This window comes from Salvelinus alpinus, chromosome 33 (genome assembly GCF_045679555.1).
Source record: "Salvelinus alpinus chromosome 33, SLU_Salpinus.1, whole genome shotgun sequence".
In the NCBI taxonomy this organism is placed as follows: Eukaryota; Metazoa; Chordata; class Actinopteri; order Salmoniformes; family Salmonidae; genus Salvelinus; species Salvelinus alpinus.
Window position 1 is genome coordinate 24,557,798 of NC_092118.1, and position 12,536 is coordinate 24,570,333.

The 12,536-nt window shown below is 39.1% G+C and overlaps 2 protein-coding genes across 6 annotated transcripts in view; both read right to left on the reverse strand.

The window, feature by feature from the left end:
• Positions 1 to 1,323: 1,323 nt before the first annotated feature.
• LOC139562814 (SIN3-HDAC complex-associated factor-like) lies at positions 1,324 to 6,537 on the reverse strand. Its single transcript, XM_071380913.1, has 6 exons — positions 6,430 to 6,537; positions 5,027 to 5,171; positions 4,546 to 4,645; positions 4,325 to 4,439; positions 3,980 to 4,124; positions 1,324 to 3,836 (listed from the first exon to the last, which is right to left on the reverse strand). The coding sequence occupies exons 2-6, from the start codon at positions 5,152 to 5,154 to the stop codon at positions 3,650 to 3,652; spliced, it is 675 nt and encodes a 224-aa protein (XP_071237014.1). The 5' UTR covers positions 5,155 to 5,171; positions 6,430 to 6,537; the 3' UTR covers positions 1,324 to 3,649.
• Positions 6,538 to 6,977: 440 nt separating this feature from the next.
• LOC139562815 (DENN domain-containing protein 5A-like) overlaps positions 6,978 to 12,536 on the reverse strand; it is a 75,488-nt gene continuing 69,929 nt past the window's right edge. For 4 of the 5 annotated variants that reach the window (XM_071380915.1, XM_071380914.1, XM_071380917.1 and 1 more), the window contains one exon: positions 6,978 to 8,528. In XM_071380915.1, coding sequence (XP_071237016.1) covers positions 8,345 to 8,528 — 184 coding nt within the window. In that variant the 3' untranslated portion in view covers positions 6,978 to 8,344. Of the gene's footprint in view, positions 8,529 to 11,626; positions 11,823 to 12,536 lie in introns of all 5 variants that reach the window. The other variant, XR_011672451.1, reaches the window with a different exon arrangement.

Below are 12,536 nucleotides of genomic sequence, written 5' to 3' on the forward strand. Positions count from 1 at the left end.
CCTAGGAAATGTGTCTCTCGTATGGCTGGACGAAAAGAGCGGTTCCCAAAATATTCCATAAAAGCCTGACTTTGTAAAATAAATGTAACTCCGCAAATCTGCACCGTGCCCTGTTCTATGTTCTTTTTCATCCTCCTGTTGTATAAAGCGGGCATCTCTGAATGCCCAATCCTCGAAATAATGGTGGCCATAAATTATCCCATTGTATTTCACACTTGACTGCTCCATACTTGTGTAGAGTCTTTGTCGGCGATTAAAGTGCCATCCTTTGAAATCCGTCTGTTTTGTGGAAATAGGAGCGCACGCACAGCTGCGTTGAAGCGCGCTCCTCTGTATCCAAGTGAATATAATTTAATTTAAGATCTAGGCCTAGCCTTTTGCAGCGTTCAAGTCATGTTGGAAACTCGGGACCTGCGAGTTAAAATGAATGTAAGTTATTTGCGCAGAGCTTACTGTTGGTTGATAATGCGATACTTCTCATGTGGGAAACTATGGTATCATCTTTCTACAACGAGTATGACGCGTTCACGTGCTAGTCGGAACAAGGAACCTCCCGAGTTAAAATTAACGTAAATTATTTCAAATGAACGTAAATGACATGCTTAGAGCTTACTATTGGTTGATTGTGATAGTCCCCAAGTGGGAAACTCGGGATCATCCTTATTCAACGAGTAAGCAAGTCTTACATTTCCGAGTTCTTACTAGCAAGTAAACGTGGCTTAAGCAAGTCGGATATTTTCCGAGATTCCGACCTGAGATGAACGGGACATTGACTTGGCAATCGACATTGGAAGATGGATTTATGCCGCACTCATGTCATGTCGGAATATCGGGACCTCTGAGTTAAAATGAAAGTAAATTATTTGCGTGGAGCTTCGTATTAATTCATTCTGGTACCTTCCGCCTAGGTTAGCATGACGTGAATACGGCTTTATATTGAAGAAGCCTTCATGCGAGCTACTTTATGCGCCTTTGAAAATTAGAGGTTTGGGCAACAGACATTCTATGCCTCGTTGGCCTACCTGTGATCATTGATTCTGCGCACTGCTCCCATGTGTGAGGCGCTAGGCGTACATTCACAAGGAGGGTTGGCATTTGTCAGATATGTCACTACCTAAAAGTACGGGCGACGAAATTAAAATACTGTAGTTGAGCTATTATACTGAACTAGTGAAAAAAGGTGGCCAAGTGCAACTCATAAAATGCATTATTCATTGCTATAATATAAACCAACACTCTCTCCAATCTCTACGATGATTAAACAACGTGTTACGGTTTGAGTACCATCTAGCGGTTGAAATGAGATCACGCAGGCCCAAAAAGGATATTTTATGTTTTATTACAAGACAGAACTAATGTAGTTGTGGAGATACAGAATAACAATATAGCCAAAAACAAAATAAAATCGAAAGAAGTGCACAGAATGAAAATGACTTGAAGGTCCTAACGGTTCAATTAACAGCATCAGTTTTACAAATGGATTTGAAATAAATAAATATTAAATGACATTACAGATTGAATTTCATGATGTAAAAGGAATGATCATTCTTATCAGGCACACATGATCAAATGTGCCATGCAAACGCCAATAAAATAGGCATTTCACTATATACAAAAACAGTTTAGAATTTCCATCTTGATAAAAGAAAGCAGCAGCTCTCCTTTTAATGACATTATTTAAGAATCACAGAAAGATTTTCAACACTCAACTAACCTGCTACACAAAAGTAACTGTTTTGAAAACCAAGGTTATACAGTATATTGACACAAACCATTCTACTGATTTAGTTCAGTTATAGCAAATAAATAACTTTGCACAACAGGACACCCTGTCTACTAGCCAGGTGCCAGATCTGTTTGTGCTCTTGCAAACTCCACTGATATCATTGTCAAGCCATACAATGTTTGGCATGACAATGAGTAACAAGTTGGCATGACAGAACAGACAGACTGGCACTCAGGCTACCTGTCTGCATGTCTGACAACAAACTGATAATAATTCATGTCACTTACTGCAAAACTGTGCATTATTTAACAGAGGTACACATCTGATTGGTTTGACTCGACCACTGACCAGAAATGTATAGAAAACAAACCAGAAACGCATGTTGTAGCTTGAGGCAAAGCCACATAATTATGAAATATCGATTTAAAACAATGAAAAGCTGAAAAAACAATTTTGCTAAGAGGCGGATGGACTTACAAACGTTGCTCCTTTAACATTTTGGTAATTTCTCACATTCAAAATGTCTGCATAGTCTCAGCTTTGATTTGATTCTGTAAAATATAAAATACACGTTCAATAACAGAATAACAACATGCCAACAAACACAGAACATTAAGTGTGTAAGTACTGCTTTTGCCTTCAACTCATCACATAGGACAAAGATATGGGTGGTATTCAGCAGGCACAAAACTGTGTTACTGCTAGAAGTTGTCCAACACCACATAGCTAATTTTCATAATTGGTTGCAAAAGCTTTGCTGCATTGTGCCTTACCGAACACAACCCTCCTGAAGCGTTGTGACAAACTTGGGGATTAAGCTAGCCACTTATTGGCCAATTAATAAGTTACAAGTGATGCCATAAAAGAACGCCTCAATCTAAATATTTCCACATCTGTACACATTTAGTGATTTAAAAATATGAGTTTTCAATCCTGTAATTTAAAATAGTTATCATAGCCAAAACACTCCCAAGTGTATATATAAGAACACTTCAACATATGGTTATAAAAATGTGCATTTTCAGCTCATGGAAGACTACAAATAAATAATTGCTGGTTTTCATTCCAAGACAGAGATGAGTTCTGCATGCTTGGTCTAACTCAATCTATCGTGATTCACTTGCATGTAATTGCTGGAAAAGCAATGGATAAGCTCATGTTACGGAGTGTTTACTCATCTGACAACGTACAATACTACTCAGTGCTTGCCAAACCATGCATGTGTGGGATAGAGTGTGATAACACATGCATGTATACATTTAAAAGGCCATTCATACTGTATAAATTCACTGAAGACCCCTAAATACTCTTAGCCCATAACCCTTTATATATTAAGATGCTATAAATCAAATTAAATCTGCTTGAGTGTCAGGGGAACACAAGTATAAGATTTTTTTTTAAATGTCCATGCCATCAACGCAAATAAGCTGGTTTTAGAAATCTAGCTGGTGGAGTCTTGCATATCAGCACAAGAATACTTCATTGACAATTAGACAGCTGTATAAAAATAAAAAAAACATTAAAAAAAACAGGTCTGGATGCTGGCAAAAATAACATAATATATACAAATGCTGGGAACCGTAACACAGAAAAGAAGCTTTAAATGTTGCAAACCAAATTAATCAGACCTGAATAGTGTGCCCGTCAAGGCCAAATAGAATTCTGCCTCATCCTATAAATAGTACAACTAATGCATTTATAAAAACAATTTTTGGTTATTTTTTAGTTTTCTTTAAAAAAAAGACAAGAAAATGAATTATATGTTAAAAAAATAACAAATACACATATCAAAGCAAAAATAGGAAAATCATTTAGCCATCTAAATGCACAGTGAACTAATAGGGAATGGTTTTGGGGGGTAGTCTGCCACTGGAGACAACTTGTAGGGTGTCATGGTCACCCCAAGAGGGTGCTCAAGAGCCATCACCAGTCCTCTTTCAGGGCCTCTGGTAGCGGGAGAGGTGGGGGGTGAATTGCGGGAAGGTGCGTGTCCTGCATGGGAACCAACGTCTCCTGCTTCTTGGAGCTGCAGCAGGGCTTGAAGAGACGTGGGTCAATCATCACCTCACCAAAACGCCCTTTGTATACAATCCCACAGCACACCTTTTGCCTACAGGGAAGAGGATGAAGTATCCATTCAATAGTTTGTCCAAAAAGCAAATCATTTTTGCAGAATTGTCAGATAAATTACAGTACTAAATAAAATGTTGATTTTCCAGACAGACTTCAATTTCATATACTTCATTGAGATACCTTTTCCAGTAAGAACGGTCCAGGAAGGAAAAGACAGAAGGAGTGGGGCGCCTCTGTTTGGACTCAATGTCTGAGCCGTCATCTGACTCGTAGCTGGGTGACTGGGATGGAGACATGCTTGAGGTCGTGCTGTGGGCATCAGAGTCTGAAAGGACAAACAGGACCATTTGTGGCGGCATTCTCTCACGGTAAATGTTTGAGGCAACATCTGCATGTCTACCTGGATCCTCCAAGTAGGGCCTAGTGACTAAAGTGAAACAAAGACTCACGCAGTAACACTCAGTGGTTTAAAAATGTTGAAGGTGTAGATATTCTATAATTTTGTTGATTTAACAAGTGACCTACGTTGTCTTTTGAATTTGTGAAGCCTCTTCAGTTTGCTTTTCTTCTTCCCATCACTGTTCTTCATCTTCTTGGGTTTGGTTAGCTTGAAGCCAGGCCCAGCTCTTGCATCCACAACCTAATGTCATATAATACATGTCAATCACTCAACTTCCACACAGCATCAATTACATGAAAATTCACAGTGAATCCTCATTGAACTAAAATAACAAGATGGTGCATACATGGTTCCAGTTCTTCTTAAAGCCTTTTGGCAGTTTTTTCCATCTTTTTACTAACAGCACACAGGCATTGCAGATGTCTCCCACACGATCCTCTGACAACCTTGATAAATAATCAAGGAAATGAAAACAAAAACACCTCAAGCAAATCAGTAAACGTCTTTACATAACAGACAGAAACTTAACTTATATATGAAATCATATTCTGAAGCACTGCAAAGTTAACATCGTTGTCCTTCAGACAGCAAAAAAACTAAATCAGTCCTAGACTAGTTACTAATATCTTCCCAATTCAATCTGTTGACCATCACTTGTTTAACCTTTTATGGCATACAATCACAGGGACAAAAATTTGTGCAAACTCTGCAATAACATGAATTAGAATATACAATACAGAAATAAAAGTGTGTAATGTTTAATACTCCATAAAAAGGAAGTATTTGATGAATGCAATGTTATCATGTCATTAACACTTAAAGCTTACCCAAAACATAGCCTGAAGGTTTCTTCATATCTGCTGCTGTCAGTAAAGCGTGAACTGGAGGACTTGGTCTTGCAAATGCAACATCCTTCATGGCTGCGATATATTTTAGACTTGTGAAAACCAAACATGATGATCAATGGGAAACCTACAGAGAAATAACAAATAGATTACCAAAGGAATGCCATCCATTGAATGCAGAATAGTAATAGCACTGTAACGTTACTGCTGTAAAGCGTTCCCCTGGTGGAAAGGGGCGGGTCACCACATGTGGTCAAAACATTGAGTTAGTTCCATTTAGAAGCCTTATTCTACAATTTCAGTTATCAATAACTTCGCGCGGAGACAGGCTTTCTCATATTTATTGACGATTAACCTATTTTAACTACACAATTTGCTATACGAAGCACACACACACAAAAAAAACTTTCCTTTCTGCATTTAGATACACCTTTTATCAATCTTGCAAGCTACTATACCGATTAATGACAACCACTTAGCCACCGTGTTAGCTTATATCTAGCTAGACGTCCCCGTTATTATGCACACACAATTAATGTTGTAGGCAACGACTACCATCTCGCTTTTTTGTTTTCTGACTGGAGGATAGTATTTTTAAACAAAGCTCGCGGGACAGGAACCAAAGGATGAAATTGGTTGAATGTTTTTTGAGCACAGACTCACACAACTAAATCTACCCAGTTTTGCAAGCTAGCTATTCACTTTAGTAGATTACAATACAACAAGGGTACATTGCCACTTGCAAGCAATCCACCAAAATAGAATGGCAGCATCTGGCAACCGCTAGTAATGACGCCATCGCTAGCTAACTTGGCTACTACAAATACTCTACAAATTAGAACAGTGGGTCGTTGGTAATAAATTAACTATGCTTTTCTTACTGCAATTTTGATCGTTTATCTGTGTTTAGAACTGATATGTTTTTGTCAGGAAAGTGATTCTCAGTTACTTGGGGAATCCGAAACAAAAAGCGGGGAAGGAAAACTCCTTCCAGTGAAGAAACAAAAAGCGGACGAAGTCATTAAAAGAAATGCGGCACAAAAAAGTGAATTGAGCAACACTGGCTTGTTTTATAATTTCAAATGAAATTGTTGTTGTAAGATTTAACACGCACAATAATTGATATCGTTTCCTTCCCTTTAAATTCAAACGTTCGCCCGCTGAGAGCGCCAAATAGCAATCTGACTATTGTTGTTAGCTAGCCTGCTAACGTTAGCTAGCTACCACGCCACGCTCCATATCCATGCTCTCCCATTGTTACAAGGACCCCCGTGCAGATATAGTTCGCACGCGACAGACTAAAATGAAATGTAAGATCTGTAAAACATTAGCATTTACGTTAATTTCTAAATGCAAATGATGTAAAAAAATAACAGTGGACTTACCGAACAAAAACTTTGAATCTTCGCCGTTGTCTTTTTACACACTGCGCATGCCTTACTACTACTGCTGCATACAGCTGGGTATTAGAATGCCATTAGCATAAAAAAAAAACATGATAATAAAGCGTTCCATCGTAGAAACACCATATTAGGAGTGTAACATGTCCGCTTGAACAGAAGTTCAGCCAATTGGAGCACACTATGCATGGTATTTAACAATATAGGATTCTGGGAGTAGTAGTGAGTATGGAAATTATTTCCGTCTAATCCTATGTATTCAACACCTCACTAGACTCCATGTCCCAGCAAGCATCGTATCAGCAACGTATGAATGGACAAGAAAAAACAAGTATTTGAAATGGCGCGATGAGTTTGTTTACATTTTAAAACCAGCATTTGTTGTTGTTACAAGTGTTATTATCAGTGTTTGATTTCTCTGCTTGGTAAAGTTATATTCTTTTTGCTCTACAGTTCATATGGAAAATATATGGGGGCATATACAATACCATCAATAACCATATAGCAATTTATAGTGACACCATCCATATTACTGCATTTCTGTAATTGTATTCTTTATTAGTTTTTTTACACTGTACACATTTCCTCACTTAGTAAACACTACATTATACGGCTATGTCAAATGTACAACAGTATTGAAAAACTAAAATATATCTCCCAAGATGCTCATTTCGATTGTACATGGAATAGTACAACCAACACAATCCAGACATTGGCACAGGAAAGACATCCTTCACACCTACTTCTATCAAACTGCTATTGTTATTCATCATCAGTAAGAAAAATGGAGGTCCAATGATTCTCATCTAGATCTTGGGTAGATTTTTTTGTGTGATGTGGATTATATTGCATAGCAGAAACGCCAACAGTTCAGAGGAGAATCGTTTGCTCTATTTTGAATCTGGCCTTTTATAGCAACCATATGTACCACTCATTATTAATTTAACTTGCAATCAGCTCATTCAATTCTCACTACTGAACAGACATGTTGTAAACCTGCCAGGAATGGGCAGAACAGGTGTGGAATAATGAGAAGTTGTTGGAAAGAAGGATGCACTGGTTAGAGGTATTTACACGAAGGCTGTCATTTTATAAATGACTCACTTTCTACCAAGCCATGGTTATGATGAGTACTGTACTGTTGAAGAGTTGTGTGTCAAGTGTGAAGCACTGACATGGCCGTATGGTGATACTTCTCCAACTGAATACATATTGTGCATCACTAGCATACGCTACATTATCTTATTCAGGAGCCTCTTCTTAGGCCAAGTTATCCATATAAAATAGTTGCATCCTACGGTACTTCCAGGGGGATTGATCCAAACTTACCCACTGTCATATTGATGTAGGTGAATCAGTTTCCCACCCTACACAAACATCTATACCATGTCATATTCATACTTATAAAGCATACTTCTGCATCATTTGCTTCAAGCTCTGCATTATGACAGTTAGAATTAGAACAGAGCAAGCAACTTGACAGACATATCAAAATAATACTGTTCTTCTCCGAAAATATATTAACAGTTTTTGTTCCTTGTTTTCCTTTTTAGAATATAGCCGTTGTCAGCAGTTCACAATAACAATGAAAATATTTTGCTTTCAATAAAGTAGTATACAACAGGTGGGTTATCTTCTTCAACAAAGTGAAAGTCACGGATCGTAATAGAAAACATATTCTTAACGTCTAACAGCAACATTGTTGAGGATAAAAATAACAACACATTTTGAAAGGCTCATTGCACTTAATATATGGCAAATGTAACAGTAGCTTTAATATAAGCCAGAAATCGTCCCTTAATTGTTCAAGTCTCTTTCTGCATAAAAAGGTTTAATTGTTCTTTAGTGGTCCCTAACAGTCTTCCTTAGTCAGGTCCAATTGGTGTGAACGAAGGAGGGCCTAGATACCGATCCCTTTGACAAGTGAAGCTTCTAGGGTAATGTTGAACTCCTGCAAAGTCTGTAGCACTCTGATCAGAGAATTTACCAATGAGCGGTCCTTTATCAGTGCTGTGTCTTCGTACATTTGCACTGTGATTGGACAGTCTGCGAGGAGAGCGATCCAGTGGTGTAACAAATGGTCCCTAGGAAGAGCAGAGAGAAACAGGAAGTTTACCAGACTGACTTCAGAGAACTTTTTTAGTAAATCCTCATACCTGCTAAAAGACAGGATAGGAAGGGCTCAAGCTTGGTTATGACTGAGGCATTATTTACGTTGCATTTAGGCATGTCTGGTCTCGCTATGTGCCACTTAAAAATATTTTTGACAAAGAACAAAGAGAAGGTATTTCATTAAAGTGTCAGGTGCATTTGAGCTACCAAGCCCTGTTCTGCCACAAAGGGTTGAGAGAGAAAGAGGAAGTCTGTGGTGTCATAATTAGTAGGATATATACTGTATGTTTTGAACTAGTGTGTGGAAGCTTAAAGTGGGATTATAAACTGGGTGGTTCAAGCCCTGAATGCTGATTGGCTGACAGCAGTGGTATATCAGACCGTATACAACGGTTATGACAGAACATTTATTTTTACTGCTCTAATTACGTCGCTAACCAGTTTATAATAGCAATAAGGCACCTCGGGAGTTTGTGGTATATGGCCAATATACCATGGCTAAGAGCTGTATCCTGAGTGGCAAAGCCGTCTAAGGCACTGCATCTCAGTGCAAGAGGTGTCACTATAGTCCCTGGTTCTAATCCAGGCTGTATCACATCTGGCTGTGATTGGGAGTCCTATATGGCAGCGCGCAATTGGCCCAGCGTCGTCTGGGGTAGGCCATCATTGTAAATAAGAGTTTGTTCTTAACTGACTTGCATAGTTAAATAAATGTTAAATAAAATATCTGGGCACTCTGCTTTGCGATGTGCATAAAAACAGCCCTTAGCTGTGGTATATTGGCCATATGCCTTATTGCTTAACTATACAACCATAAAAATAATTGTATTTCTATGTATACAACCTCCACACATACTCATACAATGCCCAACAGGATAGGCAGACACACAGTGTGAGGGAGAATGACTGAAGCAGCAGGAGGTGGGGAAGGATCCCCCTAGCACTACAAAAGAGGACAAAGCCTCCCACTCTGTTATTTTACCTTTATTTAACTAGCCAAGTCAGTTAAGAACAAATTCGTATTTACAATGACAGCCTAGGAACAGTGGGTTAACAGCCTTGTTCAGGGGCAGAACAACCGATTTTTACCTTGTCAGCTCGTGGATTCGATCTAGCAACCTTTCATATACTGGCCCAACACTCTAACCACTAAGCTACCTGCCGTTATCACAGTGATAAATGCTGAGCTGCTATTAGGGTTGAACATTTTGGGGAATATTCAGAGGTGGAAACTTTCCGTGGGAATTAATGGGAATATATGGGAATATATAGGTATTAACTGAAATATATGAAAATTAATATTAATACCATTTAAATGTAGATGTTTTTTGCATTGGATATATTTACCATATCATATGGAGACAGAAACATATACCTTGACCTTAGTAGACATAATTGAAAATGATTAAATCCTTCCAATAGAAATAAAAAAACAATTTAGTTACGAATTGAAATTTAATTAAATGAGTTGACTCTTCACATGGGATGATTTCACTGAACAACAAAAGAAAGGGAATATTGAATGATCCCCACTGATCCATCACATCTCCCAAAAACGTTTTCAACATACATCTGTAAAATGACAGTCTAGAAACCAAAGCTTGGTTGTCTTCCTCTCAGGCTTCCATGTATTCTCCCTGGACCTCCTCAATGTCTACCTCTTGAACATCAGACACTGAGGCCTCATCTTCACTGCCACTTTCCAACCTTGTTGAGGATGGCTCGTTGTCAGGCTCAAAAAGCCACACATTTGCCCAGATGGCCACAAATTTTTCAACCGTTGTATTGGTCAGCCTGTTGCATGCTTTAGTGTGTGTGTTGCCAAAGAAGGACCAGTTGCGCTCTGAGGCAGCTGATGTTGGTGGGATTTGGAGGATGATGGAGGCAACAGGGGAAAGAGTCTCAGATCCACAAAGTCCCTTCCACCAGGTGGCTGATGAGATATGTTGGCACGACTGCCATATTGCATCTCCATCCCAAAGCTCTTGCTTGGAAGTGTACTTCGCCAGACTGCCAAGAACCTTGCCCTCATCCAGGCCAAGGTGGCGAGACACGGTAGTGATGACACCATAGGCCTTGTTGATATCTGCACAAGACAGTATGGGCTTCAGGCAGAAGTCTTCACACTTTTTGATGTATTTCAGAACTGCAGTTTCCTCTGCTTGGAGCAACAGTGAAATGGGCAGGGCAGTACTGATTTCTACTCTTACATCTGCAAGCAGAGTCTGAACATGATGGGGCTATCCATATAGGCAGACTGTGATATGGCCATTTCCAGGAGACTGTCAAACATGATGACAACACCACCCAAATGGGTGTTGCTGGGTAGCTTCAATGTGGTGCTCTTATTCTTCTCACTTTGCTTGGTGAGGTAGATTGCTGCTATAACTTGATGACCCTTCACATACCTAACCATTTCCTTGACTCTCTTATAGAGTATCTATTGTTTTTAGTGCCATGATGTCCATGAGGAGCAGATTCAATGCATGAGCAGCACAGCCAATGGGTGTGATGTGAGGGTTGGACTCCTCCGCTTTAGACCAAGCAGCCTTCATATTCGCAGCATTGTCTGTCACCAGTGCAAATACCTTCTGTGGTCCAAGGTCATTGATGACTGCCTTCAGCTCATCTGCAATGTAGAGACCGGTGTGTCTGTTGTCCCTTGTGTCTGTGCTCTTGTAGAATATTGGTTGAGGGGTAGAGATGATGTAGTTAATTATTCCCTGCCCACGAACATTCAACCACCCATCAGAGATGATTGTAATACAGTCTGCTTTCTCTATGATTTGCTTGACCTTCACTTGAACTCTGTTGAACTCTGCGTCCAGCAAATGAGTAGATAAAGCATGTCTGGTTGGAGGTGTGTATGCTGGGCGAAGAACATTCAGAAATCTCTTCCAATACACATTACCTGTGAGCATCAGAGGTGAACCAGTTGCATACACAGCTCGAGCAAGACATTCATCAGCATTTCTCTGACTACGTTTCTCCATTGAGTCAAAAAAACTTCTGATTCCAGGAGAACCATGAGCTGTTGCTATCAATAAGGTGTCTGATTCATCATTTTCACCTCGAATAGAAGTAGAGGGACTTTTGTCAGAGGTTCTTTGTTGTGAGCGCTGAGGGAACTTTATGCACTTGGCCAGATGATTCTGCATCTTTGTTGCATTCTTCCCATTTGATTTGGAACAATATTTGCAAATGTACACAGCTTTTGCTTCCACATTAGCTGCAGTGAAATGTCTCCACACATCAGTGGCATTTTCCTGTAAAGATGAGAAAAAAATGAGTAAAAAACAAATACAATTCCATGTACAGATAAATAGTGAAGCAGTTAGATTAAACAACTCCTTTGTAAGATACATTGAAAAAAATGAAGCATGTATGGAAACAGGTGAAATAACACTCCTCAGTTAGCAGGCTCAAGGAAGCTAAAACCCACATGGTAGCAAAAACTAACTAGCAGAAATTCTTAACAGGTTAGAAATGATTTAAACACACTTTGATGTAGGCTACTATTTACTAGTTAACCAAAATTCATGTATGTCATATAAAATATATTCATCCCATCCAGTATTGTAATCAAAACTTACCAGATAGCATGTAGTCCTTGGCTCAGACAGTGTAGTAGTGTGGGCTCAATAGCATCTCATTAGTGTAGAAGATCATGAGAATCAGCTGTACATGTGTTGGAAGAGTGCACTGCACATGTGATGGAAGAATGCACTGTGCATGCAGAGGGTTGCAATTCGATTGAATTGGGGATAGTTTAACCAAAATATGCTACAAGACCTAGAATTGCCTTGTGTATCCCACAACAAAGGTTCACTGTTATAAGCTAACTTTTTTAAATGAATTTAAGAAAAATTCCCCAAATTCCAGGGCTTAACTTCCCATGGAAAATTTCCCGGAAAGTTTCCGACCCTTTACAACCCTAGCTGCTATTAGAGAGATAATGAAAACACCTCTCTTTCAGTTGA

What these genes read in the sequence shown, in the direction of transcription:
- LOC139562814 (XM_071380913.1), bottom strand. Translation starts at nt 5,154, where the DNA reads ATGTTTGGTTTTCACAAGTCTAAAATATATCGCAGCCATGAAGGATGT. An exon ending in TCACAAATTCAAAAGACAAC is followed by an intron (nt 4,125 to 4,324) that starts GTAGGTCACTTG and finishes TTGTCCTTTCAG; the next exon opens with ACTCTGATGCCCACAGCACG. An exon ending in GACCGTTCTTACTGGAAAAG is followed by an intron (nt 3,837 to 3,979) that starts GTATCTCAATGA and finishes TCTTCCCTGTAG; the next exon opens with GCAAAAGGTGTGCTGTGGGA.